Below are 25765 nucleotides of genomic sequence, written 5' to 3' on the forward strand. Positions count from 1 at the left end.
TTCTTGACTTAATCTATTGGAAGAAATAATCACAACTCAAGGCACACATACTAGTTCAGGATGTGCATATATATATGCATGATATGTATAACTGAAGTAAAAGTTTTAGGAAACAAACTTACCCTTGCTTCTTGTGATGCACTCGGATCTATTCTATTCTATTCTTCTGTTCTATAAAATTCTATTTCACATTAAAAAATTATTGCAAACCACTAAGTTGATCTCACAATCCACTAATAGGTCATAAGGTACAGTTTGGAAAATCCTGGCCTAGGGGATATAGTTCAAACCACTTACCTCGGTGTCCAAGCCTTTTTCTGCTATAGCCCTAGGTGACAATTCTGGCTTCATTCATTTATCCGTCTAACCAGTAAGTAGCCGCCCAACGCCCACTACTGTCAGGCCCTATGTGGGGAATTAAACAGTGGGTAAAGGCTCAGTGCCGACCAGAGAGAAGAGCGAAACCAGTAAAAGGTCTATTACCATTCCGTGATAAAAGGAAGGCAAGACTCGCCGGTCGCAGGGAAAAGGCGGAGGCGGCGGCCACCACGGCTCGGCCGGGGTTCCCAGCGCCACGTCCGCCGCACCCCCTCCCCGTCTCCCGCGCCCGCGAAGCCTGATGCGACTCCAGCCGGACCCGCTGGCTGCCCCTGTCACCGCCACCACACCCCACCCCCAGCACCGCGAGCAACCTGATGCCGGACTGCGCGCCCAGCGCCCGCACGGCTCGCACGGAGGAGGCGCTCCGAACCCTGTTCGCCAGTGGCCTCCCTGTGGACATTCAACCCAAAGAACTCTACCTGCTCTTCAGGCCGTGCAAGGGGTATGAAGCGTCCCCGATCAAGCTCACATCGAGGCAGCCTGCTGCTTTTACGACCTTTGACGACCGGACAGGAGCAGAAGCCGCCCAGCAGGCGTTGAACGGTACTCGCTTTGATCCTGAGACCCTGCAGACTCTGAGGCTAGAGTGTGCCAAAGCCAACACCAAGACGTCCAAGAACAAGCTGACGGCTACGCCAAATCCCACCAACGCTCACCCCTCCCTAGGAGCACACTCAGAGCTGATGGGGGCCCCTCTGATCCCTGCATACCCAGGGTCCTGGGCCCCCTTCCCTCTGTACACCACAGAGCTGACCCCAGGCACCTCACCTGCTGCGCTCACCTACCCCGCTGCCGCTACCGCTGCCGTCGCTGCCCTACATGCTCAGAGGATGCAGGTCAGGTGGCGCTCTCCCATTTTCAGGATGAAGAAACTGATGTCCAGAGGTGCGCTGGTACCCTTCCTCTGATACCACCCAGCAAGGTTGGAAGTCTTGTCAGTTCTGTTAGTTCTTCAGTCTTGTCACCACAGCTCGAGGCCCCCGCCCCACTGAGGAGGAAGCCATCCTGAGCTTCCACTGCCCCCAGGCAGCCTGTGCAGAGCTGCTGCTTCCCTCCAAAGCCTGAGAATTTTAAGCCTGACTCAGTGCACTGTTTCCCGTTTCCTTTCTCTCCTCTTCCTCAGCCCTGTCCTGCCCCAAAACCCCTCTTCAAGGTGCTTACGGCAGGATTCAGGGGCCTTCTCTCTGGGACACCCAGACCCAGCTCAGAGGCCTCCCTGGGACTGAGCGAGGCCTGACCTCCAGTCCAAACGTGCTTCCATAGCTCCATCTCAAAGAAACGACGCGTTTAATTTTGCATGTTTTCTGGCATGGATTAAGACACTTAAACCTGTGTATATGTGAGTGTGCCATTTGTTCTCACATTGTGTCACCATAACAACAGGTCCTGACCATGAATGGTTCATCATTCCCAGCCCCTCTGTCCACACCCCTCCCTGCACCCACCCTGCTTCAGTGAGCACCAAGCCCTGCAGCTAGTTCCGCCCAACAGGAAGGACCACCCAGCCAAGACAGAGCATTTTCCTGGTCACTTCAAATCGGGGTCCTCTGCTTCCTCCTCCTCAGATGGGCCAACAGCCGTTAATAAAATCCTTTCTCGGGACTTCCCTGGTGGTCCAGTGGTTAAGAATCCCCCTGCCAATGCAGGGGACATGGGTTTGATCCCTGGTCCAGGAAGATCCTACATGCCGCAGAGCAACTAAGCCCATGTGCCACAACTACTGAAGCCTGCGTGTTGCAACTACTGAAGTCCCCGCCTAAAGCCCTGCCTCGGCAACAAGAGAAGCCACTGCAATAGGAAGCCCGCGCACTGCAACGAAAAGTAGCCCCCACTTGCTGCAACCAGAGAAAGCCCATGTGCAGCAACGAAGACCCAAAGCAACCAAAAAAAAAAAAAAAAATCCTTTCTCTGCCCGTTTTGCGTACCTCTCCACATCGCACCCCACCCCTACTGTGCCCCATCATTCTTTTCAAACTTTGAAACCAACCAAAACGTGAAAGTATTTTTGTACCTTGTGTAACAAAATATTTATGCCACATAAAGTAGAAAAAAAAAAAGGTAAATACAAGCTGTTAAGGCAACACATAGGAGAGATATTTGGGCCATGCTTGTGGGGAGTAGAAGGACTTCCCAGAGGAAGAGACCTCTAAACTAACACCTAACAGATAAGTAGGTGTTAACCAGGAAAAAGGAGTGGTGAGAAGGAGAGTCCCGAGCAGAAAAAATAGCGTGTATACCCCCGGAGGTGACAGAGGGCAGGATCTTTATGAAAAGTGAAAAGTGTTTCTGTGAGGCTGGAGGACAGAGCTCAGGGAATATGACAGAAGATAAGGATGGAGAGGTAATAATGCCCCATGGAGGGTGTTGAAAGCCACACTTGCTCTTTTAGGCCAGGGGTTTCCAGATCTGTCCGAGGGATCCCAAGGGCTCCTTGATCTTGCCTCTGCCTGCAGAGGCAATACCAAGGCCAAGCAGGCTGGGCTCTCCTGATCCCCTTCAACCAGGATAGCAGTGACACAATATCAGCTTTGGGAATATGGATTCCCAACAGTGGGAAGTGTGGAACATAGATTAGAAGAGGGCCAAATGGACAGGTGTCCCAAACTAGGGGAGTGGCAGAAAGAGGAGTGGGAAGAATTCAGAGTCAAGAGAAAGAAAAGGCAGCACTGGTGACTGAATTCTTGAGCAAGTCCTCATCTTTAAACTTGCTGTGTCTTTTTTTTTTTGGCTGCGTTGGGTCTTTGTTGCTGCGTGCGGGCTTTCTCTAGTTGCGATGAGCGGGGGCTATTCTTTGTTGTGGCACGTGGGCTTCTCATTGCGGTGGCTTCTCTTGTTGCGGAGCCCAGGCTCTAGGCGCGCAGGCTTCAGTAGTTGTGGCCCGCGGGCTCTAGAGTGCAGGCTCAGTAGTTGCGGTGCATGGGCTTAGGTGCTCTGCGGCATGTGGGATCTTCCTGGACCAGGGATCAAACCCGTGTCCCCTGCATTGGCAGGCAGATTCTTAACCACTGCACCACCAGGGAAGTCCCAAACTTGCTGTGTCTTCTGTTCCCTTTGCCTGGAACAGCGATTCTTAACCTTACTTTTATTATTTTTTCACAATGAATCTCTTAGTCTGGTGAAGCCTGTGGAGGCCTTCTCAGAATAATATATTTAAATGCATAAACATACATATTATTACATAGACATACGTATTACTACAAAGAGATAATTGTATATTCCTATACAATTATCAGAATGTTAGGAAAACAAATTTGTGTTATGTAGTATGCAATAAATAATAAGGTCTCGCAGTGAGTCAAATTCCTACTGTAATTTCAAAGTAGCAATATGTGTAAAATAATGTTTCAAGAATCTGAGTCAACTGCAATATGAATATATCTATGTTGAATATATCTATGTTTCTACTGGTGACAAGTTACAAGTATTGCTAATACTACTCCAGTTTGTGCCCTATATTTATAATGGAAAAAAATGCTAAATTTCAAACTGGAGGTTAGTGAAAATAAAGACGTACTCATTTTCTCATCCAAATTCTTCAAGCTCCGTAATTTGAACCGTGGACCCCTTGGTTAAGAGTCCCTGGCTGAAAAGCCCTTTCTTTCCTTGTCCACATGTTGTATCTATTTATCCTCTAAGATTTATTTTATACGTTTCTACTGATTCTCAAAGCTAGGTTCCCATAACAGTTGTACATAGTCCTATTACAGCCAGTTAGGGACTATTGCAATCATTTGTTTACTTATCTGTTCTCTGCCAAACTGGAATGTGAGTTCCCTGAGGGAAGAAATTAATTTCTGATGCATCTTAGTATCCTGAGTACCTGGTACAGCCTGGCACATAAAAGCCTATTAAGTGAATGAACACACTGTTCTGTGAGAACACTAATCATTTTATAAATTGCTGGGAAAGTGTGGAGAGGGGGCAAAAAAGGATACTTTATTCATATCCGTCTTTCTGGAATACAGAAATTTCATGTTATAGTTTGATGAAAAGATGAAAAGAATGTTAGAAAATCTGCCTAATAAGAATAAGGCAGTGAATAAAATCAGTGCATAAATGGTGGCTAGAAATGTGTGGCAAGCAGAACATGAAAGCTTCTTGTTTAATTTTGCCCTTTGCTCTAATGGCAATATAATCGAGCTCTTCTAGGGAGAAATGGAGATCATGGGACAAGAAGCAGTCTTGGATACCTGTGAGAGGTGAAGAATTGGGCTGCCTGAAGCTTACTTCTTTACTTCAGTCTCTCAGTCATGGGAAATGGAGGTGAGTTTACTGTGAAGCTTAATTTTCAGGTCTCTTCACTTACATGGGTCCTTTCTAAGGCCACCTAATTTTGTGTTTCTTTGTGTGTGTGCTTTCCAAAGAGGACCTCCCAAATTGTATGAGGTTAGAATATTAGAAAAGTGTTATAGAATCATGCCCAGCACATAGTATGCTCTGTAAATGTTAACTAACTAGATAAGTAGTGTGTATGATGAATTGTCTAACCTCCTGACCTAGAGTATCTTACATTTGCAGAATAAAATATACTCACAGCATCCAGGCATGAACGTGACTGTTTCATCCCTGCTTTTGATCATTCTTTTTTCCTTTCCTGAAATACCTATACCTTTCCCTTCTCTCTCATTCTCTTAAATCATGACAGTCCTATAAAGCCCAAGGTAATAAATGGATCCTAGGAACTCAGTGATGGCTATAGAGCGTTTCAGTAGTAGTGTTTAGGAAAACATGAAAAGTAAACCATGGCATGTGTGTGGTAGCGATACCACTAAAGGAGAAAGATAAAGGAGAAAGGTATGGACTGACTGTGCCATCAGATCTGGGAGGCGAATGAAAAAGTAATGATTACACAATGGGCTTTTAAAAAATTCAGCAGTTATTCCACAACAGACTTTATTTTTAGGCAAACTGAATACCTGAATTTTTTAAAAAATCAGTATTTTAAACCACCCCGCTTGTCCCTAAAATTGAGAGAGACTTTAGGAACATACCACGTCTGAGATGACAATTCTGATACTTAATGTATGTGGGCAAATTATCCCACAGAAAGGTCCCCAACACAAGAGTTGTTGGTAAACATACATTTTTTTTTTTTTACTTTTTAAATTATGTGTATGTTTTGGGTCTTCTTTTTAAAATTATTTATTTATTTATTTATTTATTTATTTATGGCGGCGTTGGGTCTTCGTTGCTGCCCGCGGGCTTTTCTCTAGTTGCAGCGAACCAGGGCTACTCTTCAGTGCAGTGCGTGGGCTTCTCATTGCGGTGGCTTCTCTTGTTGTGGAGCATGGGCTCTAGGCGCAGTTGTGGCTCGCAGGCTCTAGAGCACAGGCTCAGTAGTAACTGTGGCACACGGGCTTAGTTGCTCTGCGGCATGTGGGATCTTCCTGGACCAGGGATCAAACCCATGTCCCCTGCATTGGCAGGTGGTTTCTTAACCACTGCGGCACCAGGGAAGTCCTAAACCTACTTTTTAAAGTAAAAAATTAGTACTCTGTGTAATTAAATGTGACTTTCATTTAAAATTTTATTTAAAAAACATTGTACCCTGAAAAGACATGAAGAAAATTTAATTGCATATGACTAACTGAAAGAAACCAATCTAAAAAGGCCTCATACTTTATCATTTCAACTATACAACATTCTCAGAAACTCAAAACTATGGAGACATAAGAGGATCAGTGGTTGCCAAGTGTTCAGAGGAGGGAGGGATGAATAGACAGAGCACAGAGGGTTTTGAAGGCAATGAAACAACTCTGTATGATACTATAATGGTGAATACCTGTCATTATACATTTGACTAAACTCACATTTAGCCTCTCTGACTAAATCAAGAGTGAACCATAATGTAAATATGGACTTCAGGTGATAAAGATGTGTCAGTGTAGGTTCATCAATTGTAACAAACGTACTGTTGCAGGATGTGATAATGGAAGGAGTTGTGTGTGTGTGGCGATGGCATATGGGAACTCCGGACTTTCTGCTCAATTTTGCTGTAAACCTAAAACTGCTCTAAAAATAATTAATTAAAAGTATATATTACCCCTGCTTTTAAGTTTAGCATTTAATAACTGAGGGATATGAATTATATTTTTGAAAAAGAATCCAAAGCTCTGTGTTTTGATACATATAACATAGAGTCTGTGCATAACATAGTAACCATTAATAAACTATGAAATGAAATGCTTTAAAAAGTGCCATTTCAGTCATGGCTTCTACTTCTGAACTTCTAAGACATTTTTTTCCTTGACCATTCTTTTCACCTTGTCTTGCGTTCTTGCTGAATCTCTGTGTGATATTGTTTCCCAGTCTATATTGTAAACAGCTCTAAGGCAGAACTGTGACTCTTATTCTTGTATTTCCCCTACAGTCCCGGGGAGAAGGCATTTCCAGCAGAAGGAACAGCATCAGCAAAGACGCAGGATGTGAGGCAGAGGTCAGAGAGAGACCAGGGAGCCAGACAAGTGATGGGTGATGAAGCTGGAAAACTGGATTAGGTTAGTCCAAGAAATTTGGGTTTTATTCTGTAGGCAGTGAGGGTTTGGCTTTTGTAAAAAACAGGGCAGCGACATAATTAGAACTGTGCTAAAGAAGATTACTCTGGCAGAAGATTGTAAAATGGGTTGGTGCAGGGGAAGGGAGGCACAGAGCCTGATGAAGGACATAAAAACAACAGCTCCTGTTTATTGAGAGCTCACCATTTACCAAGCACTGTGGTAAATGTTTCATGTGCATCATCCTCCCTCACCTTCACAACGAGTCTATGAAGCAGGTGCTATCATTATCCTCATTTAACCATGAGGAAAATGGAGAAATGGAGGCTGGGAGAAGTTACATAAGAGTCAGGTTCTTGGGCATGTGACCTGTCGTCTGCACAGCACTTGATTTAATGCTCTGCTGTCGCCATCTTCAAATTCCTTTCCTCAACAAAGAGCCCTCATTTTCATTTTGCACTGGCCCTGTGGAATTACGTAGCCAGTACTGGTTAAATAATTTTTTTTCTGGGGCCACACAGGTAATAGATGTCGCATATGGGATTTAAAAGCACATCCTCAGCTATGCTATACTGCACTAGTTTATGATCGAAAAACAAACACAGGTGAAGGAAAGGGAATGGATTTGAAGGAAATTTTGTCAGTACTGACAAGGTTTAGAAAGTGTTTGTTTTTTTTCAAATTAAAATAATTTTGTTGTGAAAACTTTTTTAGGATTTCACAAAATCTCTTGAGATAACTTGAACTTTCCTATTGGGAAACAGTCTATTATATCACTGAGGGTGCTACTGACTGGACTTGCTGGTTGGGGAGCTCTGAGCTTTGTGTCAGGTTGATTGTGACACCTGGTGACAGCAAGATATTATTGCAAGGATTTATTTTGCTGTTTCAAGAATCAGGTTGTTCAGTTGGGTTTTGTTTTTTTTAAGACTTTCCCTTCAGTTTTATATTTCCCAGACTATTTTTCTTCTGCACACATTGAGAAAACAGATTGAAAAGCTGCTTGACTAATTTTTCCCAGTTTTTAATAGGAGCTATTTATAGAAAATATTCCTATGGGAACAGCCAAATAATCTAATTCAAAGATTTTTTTAAGAATAATAGTAATTTGGGGCATCAAAAATTAAAACACAAATGTATACAAGTTATGAATGTATATATTTTTTCCAAAGAATATTCGGCATATTGTTTTGATTCACTCCTATACAATCTATGTAGGCAAGTAGATAGAGAGTACTGAGTAACTGGAATCATAGTCTTATAACACAATATTTTCAACAAAAACCCACATTTTATCTGTAGCAGTGCTGGAATTACATATGGTATTATATAGTTGACATGGTAGTCATAAGAAAACTGCTCCAAATTGTGATTTTAAAATATATATTCATGTAATGAAATTTGGGAGGTTCCTTTGTTGTTACTTAAGAGTTACTTATTTTCACTTTACCAAGTACCTAATTATGTGAACACAAGAAATGTTTAAATGACTGAATGAAGACTTGTCACAGTGAATGAAAGGCTGTCACTGAAGCTAAAAGAGTCTATCTATCCAGCTCCTGGATTCATTTTAGAATGTCAATTAAATAGATACAAATGGGATGTCTATGACTGTTCAGCTTTGAAAGCCTCAAAATAGTATTTGAATCCTCCAAATACTCTCTCACCTCACAGGAGAGAACACTGTATAATGATATTTTCCCAACTTTCAAGTGTGTGTCCTTAGAATTGCCTAAAGGTAAAAACTTAGAACTATAAATATGATCACAATCACAGTCAAATGTGTGTTATTCACATTTGAATAATGCATTCTGGCCTAGTTGTTTTGGTCTTTTGTTCAAAATGAATATTTACGTGCAAAGAACTGAGGTAGGCAGTGCCTTAGAAACTAGAAGAAGAGCTATAGAGGAGTGTTACGCTCCAAAGCCTTTAGCATCCAGATAGGTAATCTAAAGTCTAAATAAGTGATAGTGTGGGGACAGTGAGAAACTGGAGAGGGCATTCCCAGCCTAAAAGGGGGCAGGCTGCAGCTCCACTCCAGCACTTGGTTGCCATGTGGGAATGTGGTCCCAGGGTTGTCAGATTCCAGGATAAGTCAGAAATCCAAATTTTTGAAACCTGTTACCATTTTCCCCCTTTTTTTTAGAGTTTAAGAAACATTTTAAAGGGCAGAGTGGATATCTGTCACTCTTGGTAACTGATTGAGAGAGACGACATAATGTTAACAAATGGAAATGACGGAGAACAAATATAGAATTCCTCTTATTTCCAAATTTTTGCTCAAGGAGCATAACCATGAGATGGGAAAGAGTACAACAACTGGACCATATCCAGAGGAGAGATATGTCATGTGAAGAATGGCTGAAAGAACTGACAGTGTTTATCCTGAGTGGGTTATGAGGCATATCTTTTCATAGCTGAAGTGCTGTCTATTAGAACAAGGGTTAGCTATTTCTATTGTAGGTTGGGGGTGGGGTAGAGGAGGGACAAGGGGAGGAAGGAAATAAACAGGGTCAATTTTTAAAGGTTACAAGAAGCTGGATTTTAGCTCAATATAATCACTTTCTCCCCATTAGGGTTCTCCATAAATCGTTTCTCTGCCCCCTCCCCAAACATTTTATTAGGAAAAACTTCAAGCATAACAGCAAAGTTGAAAGAGTTTTACAGTGAACACCCATATTCTCACCACCTAGATTCTACCATTAACATTTTACTGTACTTGCATTATCACATATTTATCCATCTATCCATCCCTCTAGCCATTCGTCCATCCACCTAATTTTTTCGATACATTTCAGAGTAAATTCCATTTAGTTTTGCCTACCTTTGGGAAGTGGGGGCAACTTTATCCCAAGAGCTTTTTTACAGAGGCTAATGGCTGTCTGTTGGGGACGCTATAGAGAGGATTTCTGCATTAAGTAAGTGGAGTGGACTGGACTGTGGCTTTCAATTTTTTTTGACTGTTACCCATATCAAGAAATGTATTTCACATTCCTACACAGTGTAAACCATGTACATACTAAAGTAAAAACTTCAGGAAACAATATTTACCTTTAGTATGTGTGAAGCATGCCAATATTTTCTATCTTTTTTAACTTAAAAATTGCTAGTCATGGCCCACTAACTTGATTTGATGACTCCCCAATGAGTTGTGATTCCCCACTGGAAAATCATTGGGCTAGACAACCTCCAATACGTTTTGTTTTTTTGTTTTTTTTTTGGCTGCGCTGCACGGGCCTGTGGGATCTTAGTTCCCCGACCAGGGATTGAACCCACGCCCTCAGGCAGTGAAAGCGTGGAGTCCTAACCACCGGACAGCCAGGGAATTCCTAGAAGATTCTTCCTTTAAAAAGAATCCTGTGGCTAATACTAGGATTTTCCTAGTCTTCCCACTTATCAGGAACCTATCGAGTCTCAGCACAGTAGTATTCACTTGGCATGCATAGCATTATGTTGAAAGCCATGTGTAATGAAGAGAAAAAACGCTAAATGCCTGCTAAGACTTCTGGATAGACCTAATGCAAACACTTTTTAGGAGTAAATTGACTAATTGCTTGTCATTTTCACCAACAGGAAGACATAGGTACTTAACAATTGGAGAGATGGCTGGGCTTCAGTATTCAAGTATTTTAGTCTTTTGTTAAATGCGGCTCTTAATCCGTTCTGTGGCTCTGACAAAGTGGAGAAGATCAAATGAGAAAATAGATATGAAAACACTTTGAAAACCAACGTTTTATTAATTTTACTGTGTGAAGCCAGGACAGGGATGCTGCGATGAAGCTCTAGTGACGCAGTGACTCATTATTTGTAAAACTCTCTGCTCTCACGGAACTGTTATATTAACCTCACTAAACAACAATGACTATGCCAAAAGCACAGGACTCTCGGAAGAGGGTAGAAGCGGGGAACTTGCCAGGGGTTTCACCGAACATTCACGCTCTCTGCTCTGTCCGCGCATGCTCAAGCGCGGCTCCAGCCTCCTCACGGGGTTGGGCCGAACTGGGAGGGCGGAGTGCGGGCCACGTGGGGCCCCGTGACGTCATCTCCGGGCGCCGAGGGTGACTGCACTTGCGGTGGGCTTCCAGAGCTCCGCGGCGCTGCAGGCTGTCTTCGCTGGATACGGGAGGGCGGAAGTGCAGCAGGGTTCGACTCCGACCTCCACGCTGGTGCCTTCTGCGGCTGCGCGGGCCAGCGGGACTCCAGTCTGGTGCACCTCTGCGGGACTGTGTGTCTGGCGCTCTCCGCCACCGCCCAGCCAGAGCCCGGGACCCGAGCGTCCTCACCGGTGCAGGAAGGCGGAGGAGAAGCCTGAGCTTCTGGTAGGGTATGTGTGTGTCTGTCACCCCAGTGTGAGGAAGTGCCCGGAGGAAGAGGGTTGGGGAAGTGCTAGGTAGGTGTGGTAAGAAGGAGGGGGGCGTGTGCGGCGAGAGGAGCGCTCCCCCGGGCGGTGGTGGCGGGTGAAGGTGGTTCCTCCGGGGGAGGTGGCGTTGGCCGAGCGCCGACCTCGGAGCCCTAGTGCCGGCTGGAGGGTGTAGCCTGCGCGGTCTTTCGGGGAATACGTCTGTTCCTTACTAAGGTGGGAAGCTTGGGTCTCGTCGCAGGCTCTAGAGTTTAGTTCGGGACCTCCATTTTTCGTGGAATAGTTAGTTATTTAGATCATAGTTATTTTTACAGCAAGTTCGATTCTATCCGAAATCGGTGGGGTTTCTCCCCAATTTATCTTCTCAGACGCATTCATTGTCTCATTTTAATAATAATATTTAGTGCCAACAAAGCCATTTTCCCTTGGCAGAGCACTTTCACATACTTTATAGTTCGGATTATTTTCAAGTCACACCTGAACTTGGGGAACCTAGGGAAAGTGGACTGGTTCTAGATTTTTCTGAGGGATGGGGAGGCACAGCATGTTTTCAGCAAGAATCAGAACCCAGAGGCTATCAAACAGCACTGAATTTCCAAGGCCTTCCGGAGTTTACTTGATAAATTTCAGTCTTTGGGACTGTGTGTACTTGGATCTGAACGGACTTATTTTGTGTTTTCCATAAAGGGAGTTGTTGGTTGAATTTTGAATTTGAAAGTAAAGATGTTGGGCTGAGGGTAGCAGTGGAGGGAACTTTTAGAATTTTATATTGGATTTAAGTAGGTGCTTTGATCCTCAAATGTATGCTGATTAAAATTGGGGAAAGTGAACAGAATGGTACTATATGGTTAAGAGTTTTTAGAATAAGGTACAAGCTTCAAGTGTAGGTTCACTTTATTAATTTAACAGATACTAAGTGCTACTTATGTGCCAGGCACTGAACAAAAAGTAAACAAAACAGTAAACAGTGAGGAAGACAATAAAAACCCCTGCCATCATGAAGTTCACTTTGAGGGTTGAGGGGGGAGACATTAATTTAAAAATTAATTAAAATATGTGTCAGGTAGTGAAAAGTGCTATGGAGAAAAAATAAGTAATGAAGGGGAATGGGGAGTGCTGGTAGCATGCATGGGAAATTATAGTGGTGGCCTTAGAAAAGATGACATTTGAGCAGAGACCTAATAGTGATAAAGAAGGGTGCCCGTGGATGTAGTGGAGAGGGCCATCAGAGCAACCACAAAGTCCCTGAGGCGGGAGCACATCAGCGAGTTTGGCTGGAACTGGGGGAGCAAGTTGCGGAGAGAAGTAGATAAGCAGGTCAGAGTGGGGTCGGGTCATATAGGGCCTGCTAACACCTTGTAAGACTTTAGTTTTTACTTTGAATGAGATGGTGGGGTTTTGAGTCAAGGAGTGAACTGATCTGACTTCTGTTTTAAAGGATTTTTCTGATTACTTTGTTGTCTCTCTGTAGCAAGGGCAGAAACGTTGAGACCTCTGTTGGTAGGCCATTGCATTTATCTGGGTTAAAGGTCAAGGTGACTTGGATCAGTGTGGTAAGAGTGGAGGTGGTGAGAAATGACCAGATTCTAGATTTATATCTAAGCTAGAGCCATCAAGTGTGAAGAGGGGTCATGGATGACTCCCAGATTTATGGCCTGAGAAGCTAAAGAATGGAGTTACCACTCAGTGATTTGGGGAAGATCACAGAGTAATAGGGAGAGGAGGGAGGAAGATCTGCAATCATTTTCAGTTTCAAAAATGAATTTTCAAATGAAATTTCAGTATACAGTAGTATATATGAAACTGGAGTTCAGAAGTCTAGGCTGAAGATGTAAATGTGGGAATTGTTAATGTGTAAGTGATATTTAAAGCTCTGAGAGATCTCCAAAGGCAGGGTTCAAGGACCGTGGGGCACTTCAGCATTTGGAGATTGGAGGGAGTTATGAACTATCCCCCAGGGTGGAGGTGGGGCTGTTCCTTAAAACCCCTGTTCAGAACCAGTGATCCTCAGTAACCAGATAGAAGGAAATAGAAAGCCAGGTCATTAGCTGAGAGAGAGTGAGGAAGGAGATGTGAAAATTTGAGGAGGGGGAGTTGATTTAGGACAGTGGAAGAATAAATGGACTAGGGAAGTATGAGAATACTGGGCAATACTCAGAGCCCACTTCTGAGGTCAGTGTTCATGAATTTAAAGGGAGACCAGCCAACATATATATTTTTAGATGTTTACAAATTTACTACTACTAGTAGGTATTTGATATTTTAAGTAATTTATGAGTAGTTGGGGATTTTGTCAGCAAAACAGCTTCAGGTAATAGGTTAGCCTTTCTTGGTTTGTAGTGTAAAAGGGACTGTTAATTGTGCATTATATTGGGTTGGCCAAAAAGGTTTCTGTAACAGGTTATGGAAAAACCCAAACGAACTTTTTGACCAGCCCAATATTTTTATCATACTCACTGTGCTGTTTGCTGAGTGTTGTTGGTTGGGCACCTGCCTCTTTTCCAGGCCATGAATTAGATGCTGAGAATACAGCAGTCAAGAGGTAGTCCCTGCCCTCAGGAAGCTTACTTCTAGTAGACTGCATCATGGGTTGGGATTTCTATTCTTCCAAAACATTGCCTTCAAGTTGGATGCATGGTGTTGATATCATAGTATATGTATGAGAGGGAAAAATAGTGAAATTTGCTGAATATGAAGTGTGATTGTACATATTTAGGAAAGAGTTTAGGTGGAAAAGTTTAAGTAGCTAGTACAACTTTTGGATTTACACATTTTATTTATTTATATATTTTCCAGTTGTTTAACAAAAATTCCAGAGCCTATTATGTGCTGATTATGCTAACATCCTGGATACAAAGGTATATATGACTCAGTTTCTGTTGTCAAGGAACTGACAGGTCAGTGTGGGGAGGGGCAAGAGACAGATAAGATACACAGCTGCAATTCATTGTTATACCATATAACAATAAAGATATAATAACAGAAGTAATTAGATTATAGTGTGCTTAGTGGAAAGCTTCCCAAGGAGTTAATGTTAAGCTGACTCTTAAAAGAGGATTAAGAGTTGGCCAAGAGAAGGGGCAAAGGGTATTCAAGCAGAGGGGCCATGGAAGCACAGGGAAACCATGTATTAAATACATTTACCATTTTTCCAGTGGTTGGTTACTAGGTGCTAAACACCCAACAACCCTGTGAAATTAGAATTATCTTCAGTTTATAGATATGAGGTTTAGAGATGTCAGGTTTGTTGTCCAAGGACATACAGCTTATATGTGGAAGTCAGGGTTGAAACCCATGTCAGTCTGATTTCAAAACCCCTTAACTACTTTACTGTATAGCCTGCTGTAAGCATTTAAATCTTCTCTGTCCTTGTTCTTTGTCCCTCAGCCAGTCTTTTTACCAACTTCTATTCATTCTTCCTTGGAAAGCCCTCCTGTCTCTCATCAATCCACTGCTACCAGTCTAGGTTAGGCACTCATTATATGCCTTAGTTGCTGAAATTGCTTCCTGGCTAGCCTCTCTCTGGCTTTGGATCCCCTTTTGTGCACTGCTACCAGATAATTGTTTTTGTTTCACCATTATAAAACCTTTGTAGGCTTGTTGGATGAAATTGAAAACCCACAATTTTCTATTTGGTGTACTTCATGATCCAGTTACATTTTATATTTACAAATTTGACATTAAAAGAATAATAATTGCTTTTATTTCTCAGCACATGCTGTGTCCATTACCATGTCAAATACTTTATAGACTTTTTTTTTTTCTAGAACAACCTGGCGACTTTTACAGGTAAGGAAATTTAGACTTAGTGAAGTAAAGTGACTTACCTAGGATCAGGTATGATAGTAAAACGTGTCACAGCTCAGCTGTTTCATTATCTACTACTCCTCCCAACACAAAGTTTCCTTAAAAGTTGGTACACATACTGCGCCTGCCACTTCCTGCCTTTGCTGATGCTATTTTGCCTTGCTTGGAATATTTGTCTTCTTTTTGTCTGTCCATATTCTACCCATTCTTCAAGTTCAATATCTTTTAAGATTCTTCCCTGAACACTATAGGTTCTGTTAATATTTAACTTCTTCCCCTCCTGCATTATGAAAGCTCTCACAAGTAACATTTAGTTATAACCGTGGACATTTTGGAATTGGAAGGGATGTTTGGCAGTAAGTATGGTATGATGGAAAAAATATGAGATTGGAAATCCTGCTGTAGTAGAGGAAAAGTAAAGGCACAGTGAGGTAACAGAGGTTCTGTCTGATTCATACATAGAAGAAAGGCTATTTTGAGCAGTGTCCTGAATGATGTGTAAGTTGGAAGGCGAGGTGGGGAAGGCTACTTCAGGGTAAGGAACCACCGGCATGAGCAAAGCCATGCAAAGGACATGAAAGTGCATGGTATGTTTAGCAGATTTGTAACTAATACCTTCTAGGCAATGCCTGAGGTTTTAAAAAAGTTGTTATCACCACCATCATCATCATCATCATCATCATCTTGTAGGCCCTCAGCACCTGCCACAGAGCTGGACATATCAGATGATCAAATGTTTATTGACTCTCTATTGAATGTTATTAGCAGTGTTCAATGTATAATTTTTAGTTATTTTCCTTTACTCTCATAATTCCAGTTTACACTAAATAATGCTTTTGATTATTCTAAGTTCTTAAAGTCTTTGACTTTTGAACATTTTTTGAGACATGCTCTGGTTGGTTCTATCAATTATGATGATAAATACATTTTATAGTACTGTGTTATAGGCATTGTTCTAAGTGTTCTACATGTATTAATTTAATTTTCATATCTATCTTATGTGGTCAGTGCTGTTATTCCCATTTTACGGATGAGAAAACTGAGACACAGAGAAGTTATAGGTGAAGAGTTCATTTTAGATAAAGCGGTAGACTTTTGGGGCTTGAGAGAATGATGCAAGTATAATTTCACTTTGGCTGTGGTTCATTAGTTGTATATGTAATTTTGAAATGGTTACTTCCGTGATCTCTTTAAATAAATAATAGCTCCACATTTAGAATTTGTTGTACTGATTTTTGCATTCATTCTAAAGAATGCCCATCACGGAGTTTTTTGAAGTGAATAATCTGTATGCATTCTTTTTTTCCTATAATCTTTCTTTGTTTTGGAGCAGGTTCATTTATACCTGCAAGGATCTAATACTCTGTTTTATTTTCAGTTTGGCTTTGGCTGGAAAAGAATTTAGCCTATATGTACTGCTTTAACCATTGGAAGAATGACAGATGACAAAGATGTGCTTCGAGATGTGTGGTTTGGACGAATTCCAACTTGCTTCACCCTCTATCAGGATGAGATAACTGAACGGGAGGCAGAACCATATTATGTAAGTATGTTGATGGTGGCAAATGGGATACCATAACTTTGTCCATTTTTGTAAATAAAGCTCTAAGAACCTGGAGGCTGTTTTTCAACATTTTATATACAATTAGTATGTGCTTATTGTGGGAAAAAATTAGGAGACAGATCTACGAAAAGAAGGAAATAAGAATTACCTCTCATCCTACTACTCAGAGGCAAAAACCACTGTTGTGTTGATGTGGGACCTTCTTGACTTTCTTTTTCTTATGCATATATAGTATATGATAATGAATCATAAGTTATGTGTGGTTTTTTAACAGGAAGGTATTTTGAAAATGCTAAGTTCAGACTTGATTCTTTTGTATTTAGGTGGTTCAAAGCAACTATTTAAATCCTTTTGCAAGCTGAGTGAACATATGAATGTGTGTGTGACTTCATATGTTCATGAGCTAATATAGATTATATGAAATATATTGTTTAATAACATAAATCACTGTATATAGGCTTGTAGGTTTGAGTTAGTGTATTATCTGTTCTAAAAAAAAAAGAGTATTGGGCTTCCCTGGTGGCGCAGTGGTTGGGAGTCCGCCTGCCGATGCAGGGGACGCGGGTTCATGCCCCGGTCCGGGAAGATCCCACATGCCGCGGAGCAGCTGGGCCCGTGAGCCATGGCCGCTGAGCCTGCGCGTCCGGAGCCTGTGCTCCTCAACGGGAGAGGCCACAACAGTGAGAGGCCCGCATACCACAAAAAAAAAAAAAAAAAAGAGTATCAATTATCTTCTGATTTTAGTCTGCTTCTTTTTCTTGTCTAACTGCATATATAAGATCCAAACATAAGCATCTGTCAGTCAGAGATAATAGTATCTTGCCTTTTTACTAAATAGTCCCTAGTAGGCAAAGACATTCTCAATTGTTATTTTAGGTTTTTTCTTTTCATCTCAGATACACATAATATTGTTTACTCAGGAGGATCTGGAGAAGTGGAAATGTATCTGTGGTTCTGGATTATTTCTTGTTTCGCTTTTTAAAAAAATTAATTAATTTTTTGGGCTGCATTGGGTCTTCGTTGCTGCGCGCAGGCTTTCTCTAGTTGCGGCGAGCGGGGGCTTCTCTTCATTGCGGCGCACTGGCTTCTCATTGCAGTGGCTTCTCTTGTAGCGGAGCACGGGCTTTAAGTGCGAGGGCTTCAGTAGTTGTGGCCCGCGAGCTCTAGAGCTCAGGCTCAGTAGTTGTGGCACACGGGCTTAGTTGCTCCGCAGCATGTGGGATCTTCCCGGACCAGGGCTCGAACCCGTGTCCCCTGCATCGGCAGGCGGATCTTAACCACTGCGCCACCAGGGAAGTCCTCTTGTTTCACTTAAGTAATGCTTGCGCTTGGCTTTATTCCTGTCTGTTGGAGAGGCAGCAGTATTCCACAGCCTTCTCCAGCTGTGGGAAGTCAGACTGCTGGAAGAAGCTCCTTCAGGGGCCCATTCACTAAATTTTTGGGTAGAGGAACTTGCATTTTTCTCTGCACATTCTCGAATCTGGCATACGTCATGCAAATGGTAGATACTCAGTGCATGAAAGCCTCTCCACACCCATGTTAGGGGTTTGTTTTAACTTCTCTGGGTTTTCTTAATGAATGATAATTTCAGAGAAATTGGGCAGTCTTTTGTACTAGTATTTAGGTAGTCGTAGCTGATTACATTTATAAATTTGAGTCGTTTTAACTTTGGAAACCTCAACAATTTTCTGCCTTTAGAAAAACTTCCATAGTTAAAAATGAAGTGTGATCATAGTTTATTTTTAGAGACATTTCATTTGTTAGATGTATTTTTCCTCTTCTCCCCCTGTAGCATGGGTTAGGATATCATTTATGTTTGTTTCCAAACTAGCTTTTGCTATTTTAATGAAAACTTTTAACTTTGGGTAGCTTTCTGATAGTATCTAAACAAAAGAGTATATGTGTCCAGTTGGTCAAAGTGGCAAAAACTAAGAAATATGTAATTTAAGACTGTTTACTTTTAAATCAGAGTATGATGTTTGACACACTTTCTGCAGTTAAAAAAAAATCCAAGTAAAGAATATAACATTTTTCCTTCCTTATATATGAATCTGTTTAAATATGAAAAGACCGTTGTGAGAACTAGAGGGTAAGTTGTTTTCTGTCTGTTCCTAATCGAATTAAAAATGGCAAAGAGTAACAGGGGATAACTGTTGGAGGAAGAGGATTGTTTTGTCTAATAGTAATTGATTTTTTTCTTGAATTCTTCCTAATTCTTCCCCCAAAAGAAACTCTTACATAGTCATTGTGATTATGTTTTTGCAGAATATTGGGTGATAGGCATATAATAAATATTAAACAAAGAACTGGATTTTAAAACCATGCAGCATAATTCAGATTTTGTTCTTTAAATACATACATACTTAATAAACACATACGTACTTAAGTATAAGAAAGACAATATACAAAACCACTAGCAGTGGTTACCCTTAGAATTATTACAGGTGAGCATTTTAGTGCCAACATGATTTTAGTTCACCTGTCTCTTGGTTGTAAATTAAACTTGAATGTATTTTTTAATTGCTTTGAGTTATAATAATGATAACGTTTTAAAAATTCTGGATGAAATGAGATGAAAATATCATAGCCTGAGAGCCAGTAGACCTCTTTCCCAGACATTCTCAAAGTTCAGGTGAGGTAACATAACAGGGTTGTCACCAAGGGTTGAAGAGTCCATTCACGTTCACGTGGAGGTGCAGGAAGGATGGGTGAAAGGGAATGTAGTTTATTTTTATTAATGTTTATAGCTTATTTCTTAGAAACTAGATTTAAAAATATCCACTTGTACCAAATTTATAAACTATTATTCATATAGTCTTCTGGAATTTCCTGTTTCCATTGGAAAAGCATGTTAATGTTAGACATATTCCTGTCTATTTGTTGGCTCCGTATAAATCTTTCAGCCATCATCCTATATGTATATCATTGAGAATTACATCTTATTTTACAGGGAGTATTAGGAAGGAAAATAGGCAACTTTTCTGTTTTTGTTGTTTCTGTTATATTCATTTGAACTGTTGCTTTTCATTTAGATTGTCCAGTATGAAACATACATACTAAATCGCATTCATAGTTTGTGACTTGTTACCAGAGGAAATCACACAGATACGTGGTCATCGATTTGAGTGGACCCTAAACATTTCCCAGCATTCCTTTTATGTTTCCTTAGTTAGCTGTCTCTGTTCTTCTCCGCTAGGACTATTTCTCTGAGTCCTGACCTCATCTTTCTTGACAGGTGACCTCACTTTCCACTTTACAAAGGAAATAGAAACCATACAATAGGACCTTCCTTAACTTTCTGCCACCAAGTCTGTAAAACATATCTGCACTCAACATATTTTTACTTCTCTCTCCTGTTTTAATGGAAGAGGTGTGCTTTCTTCCTAGACAAGGCCCAGCCTTCCATCTGTGTTCTGGATCCCATCTCCTGCTTCTCTATTTACTTTACTTTCAAATTTTTCTATCTACTGACTTCTTCTTTGCAGTATTTATATTGTCTCAAATCCTATCTATCCTAAAACAGCCCTCTGTTGACCTCATCCTCCTTTCAACTGCTTGCTTTTCCTTCACAGCCAGACTTATTAAAAAGACTGTCTGTACTCATTGTTTCCTTCCCATCTCCCATCACTTACTTCACTGTAATCATATTTCACCCTACTCCAACAGAACTGTTCTTGTCACTGTCACTAATGACATCTTTTTTTTTTTTTTTTTTACCAGACCTAGAGTCTGTTTTTGACCTTTCATTTGCTTGATCTCTCAGCACTATTTGTTGTCATTGGCTGTTTTCTCCATTGCTCTGCAGTGCCTCATTCCTGGTTTTGCTTCTGTGGTCCCCTTTGCCAGGGGACCTCTTTTGCTTGTTGCTCAGTGTTGGCATCCGTTGGGGCTTTGCCTTTTTTTTTTCTTTTTCCACATCACTGTTCCCCCCCGCCCAGAGCTTTCACTCCATTTTTATGTCTTTGTTGAGCATTTTTATATTGACAGCTCCCCAGGATTTTTCTCCTGAGCTCCAGACCTATATGTCTTTCTGCTGGATGACCTCACTTAGATGTCTTGAAGGAACTCAAACTGAGTGAGTTTGAAACTGGACTCATCATCTTTACTCCAGAAAACCTGATTATCTGCCATCTTCCCTTCCTGTTTTATCATCCAGCTAATTAATTACTCTTACAGTAATTAATATGGGACTCATGCTTTGATACTTCCTTCTCCCGTATCCCTGACATTAATTCATAACTTAGTCCATCTGATTTTACATCTCAAATATTTCACGCTTTTCTGATTCCTTTCATACCCACTGATACAGCCTAGTTCAGGACACCATTTAAAAACTAGTGTATTGGGACTTCCCTGGTGGCACAGTGGTTAAGAATCCACCTACCAATGCGGGGGACACGGGTTCAAGCCCCGGTCTGCAAAGGTCCCACATGCTGCGGAGCAACTAAGCCCGTGTGCCACAACTACTGAGCCTGTGCTCTAGAGCCCGCGAGCCACAACTACTGAGCCCGCATACCACAACTACTGAAGCCCGCGTGCCTAGAGCCCGTGCTCCACAATGAGAGAAGCCACCGCAATGAGAAACTTGCGCACCGCAACAAAGAGTAGCCCCCTCTCGCCCCTGTGCGTAGCAACGAAGACCCAACTCAGCCAAATAAATAAATAAATTTATAAAACAACAACAACAACAAAAAACTAGTGTATTGTATAGTATTAACTAATTTCCCTGGTTTCAGTCTTGCCCTCTTTCCATTTTCCAGTCTGCAGTTGGAGTCATCTTTTCAGAACACGTATCTGACATTGTCACCTGCCAGCTAGAAACCTTTAGTGGCTTTTCATTGTCTTTAGGATCCTTAATATAGTTTGCAAGGCTCTTCGTGATCTGGTCCCTTGCTTCTTCAGTATTATTCTGTCCTAAACCTCTACAGTCCTGTTGTATTCAACTTCTTATAATTCCTCACGTGCCAGTCTTTGTCCTTTTGTATTCACGCCATGCCTTCTTGCAGTTCCCTCTGCTGTAATGAGCAGCAGTATCTCCCACCCCTACTCACACCCAGACATCCACACCAACGCATGTTTGGTTCATTCCTGTTTCCCTTTTGACCCTTGCCTTAAAATTGACTTCCTGTCAAGGCTTCCCTGAGCTCCTAGGTTGGGTTAAATTTCTTTGCTACTTGCTCCTATAATGTTCTTTACTTCCTCTTTGCATTCATCATATTTGTAATTTTGTTTTTGCTGTCTGCCTCTCAAGCCTGTGAGCTCCGTGAGAGGAAGAATTCTTTGTCTCATTCAGTGCTCTATCCTCATCACCTAGTGTGATGCCTCACACATTGAAATGGGACAGAATTCTAGTGTATTTTAATTCTGTTTTTGTTTTTAGATAAGTGAATCTCTAATTTTATAATTGAAAATTGTTGGACAAAATAGGATTTGGTGTAAACAAATAATATTACGGGCACTTTTTTTCTGAAACATAAGTAATCTATACAACTATGTAAAACATGTATTACTTATAAGCTGTACAGAAAAAAAAAATGAATCACTTGTGTCATACTGAGTACTTGACAGTGCTGAATGAGGAATAAGGGAATGACAGAGTCCACGTAGTGGACAGTGTCCCCGGGGGGGGTTAATCCTTTTTGTATTAAAAGAACTTAAAGAACCTTGAAGACATTAATCAAAGTGAAATAAGCCAGACACAAAAGGACAAATATTTTATGATTCCATTTAGATGAGGTACCTAGAATGATCTAATTCAAAGAGACAGAAAGTAAAAAAGTGATTATAAAGGGCCGGGGGGAAGAGGAGAACGGGGGAATTACTGTTTAATAGGTACAGCGTTTGAGTTTGGGATGATGAAAAGTTCTGGAGATGGACAGTGGTGATAGTTGCACAGCAGTGTGGATGTACTTAATGCCACTGAACTATACACTTAAAATGGTTAACCTGGTAAATTTAACACTAGGTATATTTTACCACAATTTTAAAAAATGAACTTGAAGTAAACCAATTTGGTACACCAAAGAAAAACCTTATGTGATACAATCTGGTTGTAGAAGGCAGGGTGATGTCTTTTTGCTGTTACTTTCTTTCCCTTTTTACCTATTTAAATATTTACTAGATAAAGTATCTATACCTACTCTAGTTATTTCTTAATGCTACTGTGTATAGATATTTATGTTAGTTACTGATTACTCACACAGGCTAATTTAGGACAGAAGATTCCAGCTACATTTTAGTGTACCTTCTGTCTGAAGAATGAGCATTCTTTTACAATTTATCACTTTTGACCTTTTGTCCCACTTAACCTTTTGCATCTCCGATTCATTCAGCAAATATTTATTGTATGCCTGCTATGAAGCAGGCACGATATTGGGCATTGGGAATGTTAGTTAGCAGTGAACAAAACAGATGAAAACCCCTGTCTTACTGGAGCTTACATTCTAATGTTCCTCATTCCTTATTGTAAATAAGTTTTTGTTTCATGAAAATCATTTGTGAATTTTTCAGCATATTTGGTTGAACCCTATGCATGTAGTACAGCTCTTTCCAAAATCAGGAGTTGATATCCTTACTCATTTAGTCCTGATATATCTTCCTTCCTATGATCTCCATAGGGTAATATCATTCTCTACAGAATAGATAGCTATGCAATGCCCAACAGACATTTTAAATTAAAGTCCTTGACTTACTAACATAGAACTATTGGACTAATAGACCATACTTATTTATTTTTTAAAAATGGCTAACTTACCGTGCTATTTTAATTTCTTAGAGACTGTCCATGATACTTCTGTACTTGATTCTGTCATTTCTGACTCTAATGAATCATTTCTTTGCCATTTATTTAATAGAATATGGTTTTGGCAAGTTATTTAAGCTGTATGTAAAATAGAGGTGATAATAATTCTGCCTGTAAAACAGCTAGTGCTTTTCCTTATACATAGTATTAGATTCCTTTTTTTTTCTTCCCTAATCACATTCTAGTTGTTTCTTTATAAAAGAGGAACTTATGTTCTGTTGAATCCACACAGCTATCCAACACCTTGTTCCTAGTATTGGTACCTTTTATTCCATACTGGAGCATGCCACCTACTGCCCATACCCCTGTACCCTGTAGCTCCTAGGACTACTGTCATGTTCCCTTACCTAACTGGGACCTGTTACCTTGATCTTCAGTGATTAAGTATCAGAGTTCCTTTAACCAGAATATTTCTCTTTGTATGTATTTCCCAGCCTGCTACATAATTCTACTTAATTTACTGATCAAAAGACATAACCTTGAATAAGCAGCATGAAAATTGATGCAGAGTTACACTCACAGAAGCAGGTGAAAGAGAGTAACAAAACAGTTTTACCAGCAAAAGAAGACAGAAGCTTAGGAAAACAAGAAATGGCTGGAGAGTCTGCTGCAAAGGAGGAAAACACATGAATTTTTGCCAGTTTCCTCCTTTTATCTACTTGTAGGTTCTTTAAATAAATTCTTGCTCTTTTATGTTTTTTTTCTCGGTACCTTTCCTAGGGGAAAAACGCTGACAGCCTTCATACTATTCCAGTTGAGGCTTTACTAACCTCAGTGTTCCTTTCCAGACTTTTCTCTCTCCAGAGTCCAAGTAGGTCCAGCCTCCATAAGGATAGATTGAGGGAGTTGATTGACAGTGGGAGGATCATCAGTCTACCAGCATTATACTCTAAGCTTGTACTTCATTGCATTTAAATATTTAAATGTGTAGCTCAAAAGTCAGTCATCTAACTTACCTCTCTCCTTGAGATTTCTTCATTAGTAATCACAAAAATCTGTTCTGACTTCCAGACCTCCCCCACTTTTCCATTCCTTCTTTCTCATCTCATGTAATATTTCCTTAACAGATTTCCTATCTAGAATCTTACCTTATTGCAATTTTTACATACAATGGCTAGAATATTCCTCAAGTACTGTTTTTCATCATGCCATTAATGGTATCATAGTAGGCTTCACTGTTTATCAAATGAAAATTTCTATTCCACCTTCAAAGTTCTTTCTATTGCTGCCATGAAGTATTTTTGTAAGTACTTTTTATGAATTTTCTTTATTTTGTTTTGTTTTTAGCCTCCACTTTATTTTAGCCTCATAGAAAAGGATAGATTATGTCCTTGTCTTGGTGTTCTTCACTGCAACTAAGCCAGTACACAGTAGATTATCAAAATGTGATGGACCAATTGAGAAGTCCTGATTGATAAGTCAAGGTGTACATTAGACTGAGTTGATTATCTTCTCAGAAGTTGAATTAACTCAGGTGAATCATATTAATTTTTAAGTTAAATTTGATAGAACTAATAAGTATCCTAAATAGTATGACATCTGATTGCATTGTATTTTTATTTGGAAAAAAGTATTACAGAAAGATTGCACATAGACTTGTGTTGTTTATTATTCCAGGCATTTATCTTATAAGCTATACATAAGTAATGACCTCATAAGAAATTTTAAAACATCTTAGCCTTTAGCCTTTGATTTTCTATAAAAAGCAGTTGACATTGTGTGGAATATTCAAAATAATGCAAAGAAAATGGTTGTTTTTCAGAATATTCAAAATATATTAAAAAACCTATTTAGTATATTTCTTTTTGAAAAAATAGTAAATAAATATGGTTTACAAATTTTCATTTCAGTTGCTTTTGCCAAGAGTAAGTTATTTGACGTTGGTAACTGACAAAGTGAAAAAGCACTTTCAGAAGGTTATGAGACAAGAAGACATTAGTGAGATATGGTTTGAATATGAAGGCACACCACTGAAATGGTGAGTGAATTTTTCTGCATTATTAAGCGTTGAGTATATACTAGCTTTAAGAAGGTATAGTGCCTTGAAGCAGTTTTTTAAAAGTTCTATACAAGAAATCACTAGTCTAGCTCTATAATACAGTGAATTTTAAACCAATGCTGGAATATTTTATTGGCAATATTTCTGTCTTCTATTTGGATGCATGGGAGACTGGACAGATTTGTATATTTTCATCAATAGATTTTTTTATACGGCATAATAATAGTATATTTGGTTATGGAGTTTTTGTTTTTTATTTTTTTTAAACCTATATTTAAAACGCCCTTATGAATAAGTCACTCTGTGACACTATTCAGTTTTGTTTCTATCTCTAAAATCTTTATAAACAGAACTTTAT

The 25765-nt window shown here is 40.4% G+C and overlaps 2 protein-coding genes and 1 long non-coding RNA gene across 8 annotated transcripts in view; 2 read left to right on the plus strand and 1 right to left on the minus strand.

The window, feature by feature from the left end:
* The first annotated feature begins 695 nt into the window (after positions 1-695).
* LOC101278133 (RNA-binding protein with multiple splicing 2-like) lies at positions 696-1329 on the plus strand. Its single transcript, XM_004264858.2, has 2 exons — positions 696-1217; positions 1267-1329. The coding sequence occupies exons 1-2, from the start codon at positions 696-698 to the stop codon at positions 1327-1329; spliced, it is 585 nt and encodes a 194-aa protein (XP_004264906.2).
* A 3920-nt stretch (positions 1330-5249) lies between these two features.
* On the minus strand, positions 5250-10852 carry LOC125960649 (uncharacterized). Its single transcript, XR_007470526.1, has 2 exons — positions 10468-10852; positions 5250-5850 (listed from the first exon to the last, which is right to left on the minus strand). It is a non-coding gene; the product is annotated as an uncharacterized LOC125960649 (long non-coding RNA).
* A 60-nt stretch (positions 10853-10912) lies between these two features.
* Positions 10913-25765, plus strand: part of ATG5 (autophagy related 5) — a 119614-nt gene continuing 104761 nt past the window's right edge. The window contains exons 1-3 of one of the 6 annotated variants that reach the window (XM_033418748.2): positions 10913-11194; positions 16421-16585; positions 25259-25386. In XM_033418748.2, coding sequence (XP_033274639.1) covers positions 16478-16585; positions 25259-25386 — 236 coding nt within the window. In that variant the 5' untranslated portion in view covers positions 10913-11194; positions 16421-16477. Of the gene's footprint in view, positions 11200-11302; positions 11452-16420; positions 16586-25258; positions 25387-25765 lie in introns of those variants that run through there. The other 5 variants (XM_049695318.1, XM_004264768.3, XM_033418746.2 and 2 more) reach the window with 5 other exon arrangements.

The sequence above is a fragment of the Orcinus orca genome, chromosome 12, assembly GCF_937001465.1.
Source record: "Orcinus orca chromosome 12, mOrcOrc1.1, whole genome shotgun sequence".
Classification (NCBI taxonomy): domain Eukaryota; kingdom Metazoa; phylum Chordata; class Mammalia; order Artiodactyla; family Delphinidae; genus Orcinus; species Orcinus orca.

What these genes read in the sequence shown, in the direction of transcription:
- LOC101278133 (XM_004264858.2), top strand. Translation starts at nt 696, where the DNA reads ATGCCGGACTGCGCGCCCAGCGCCCGCACGGCTCGCACGGAGGAGGCG. An exon ending in TACATGCTCAGAGGATGCAG is followed by an intron (nt 1,218 to 1,266) that starts GTCAGGTGGCGC and finishes TGATGTCCAGAG; the next exon opens with GTGCGCTGGTACCCTTCCTC.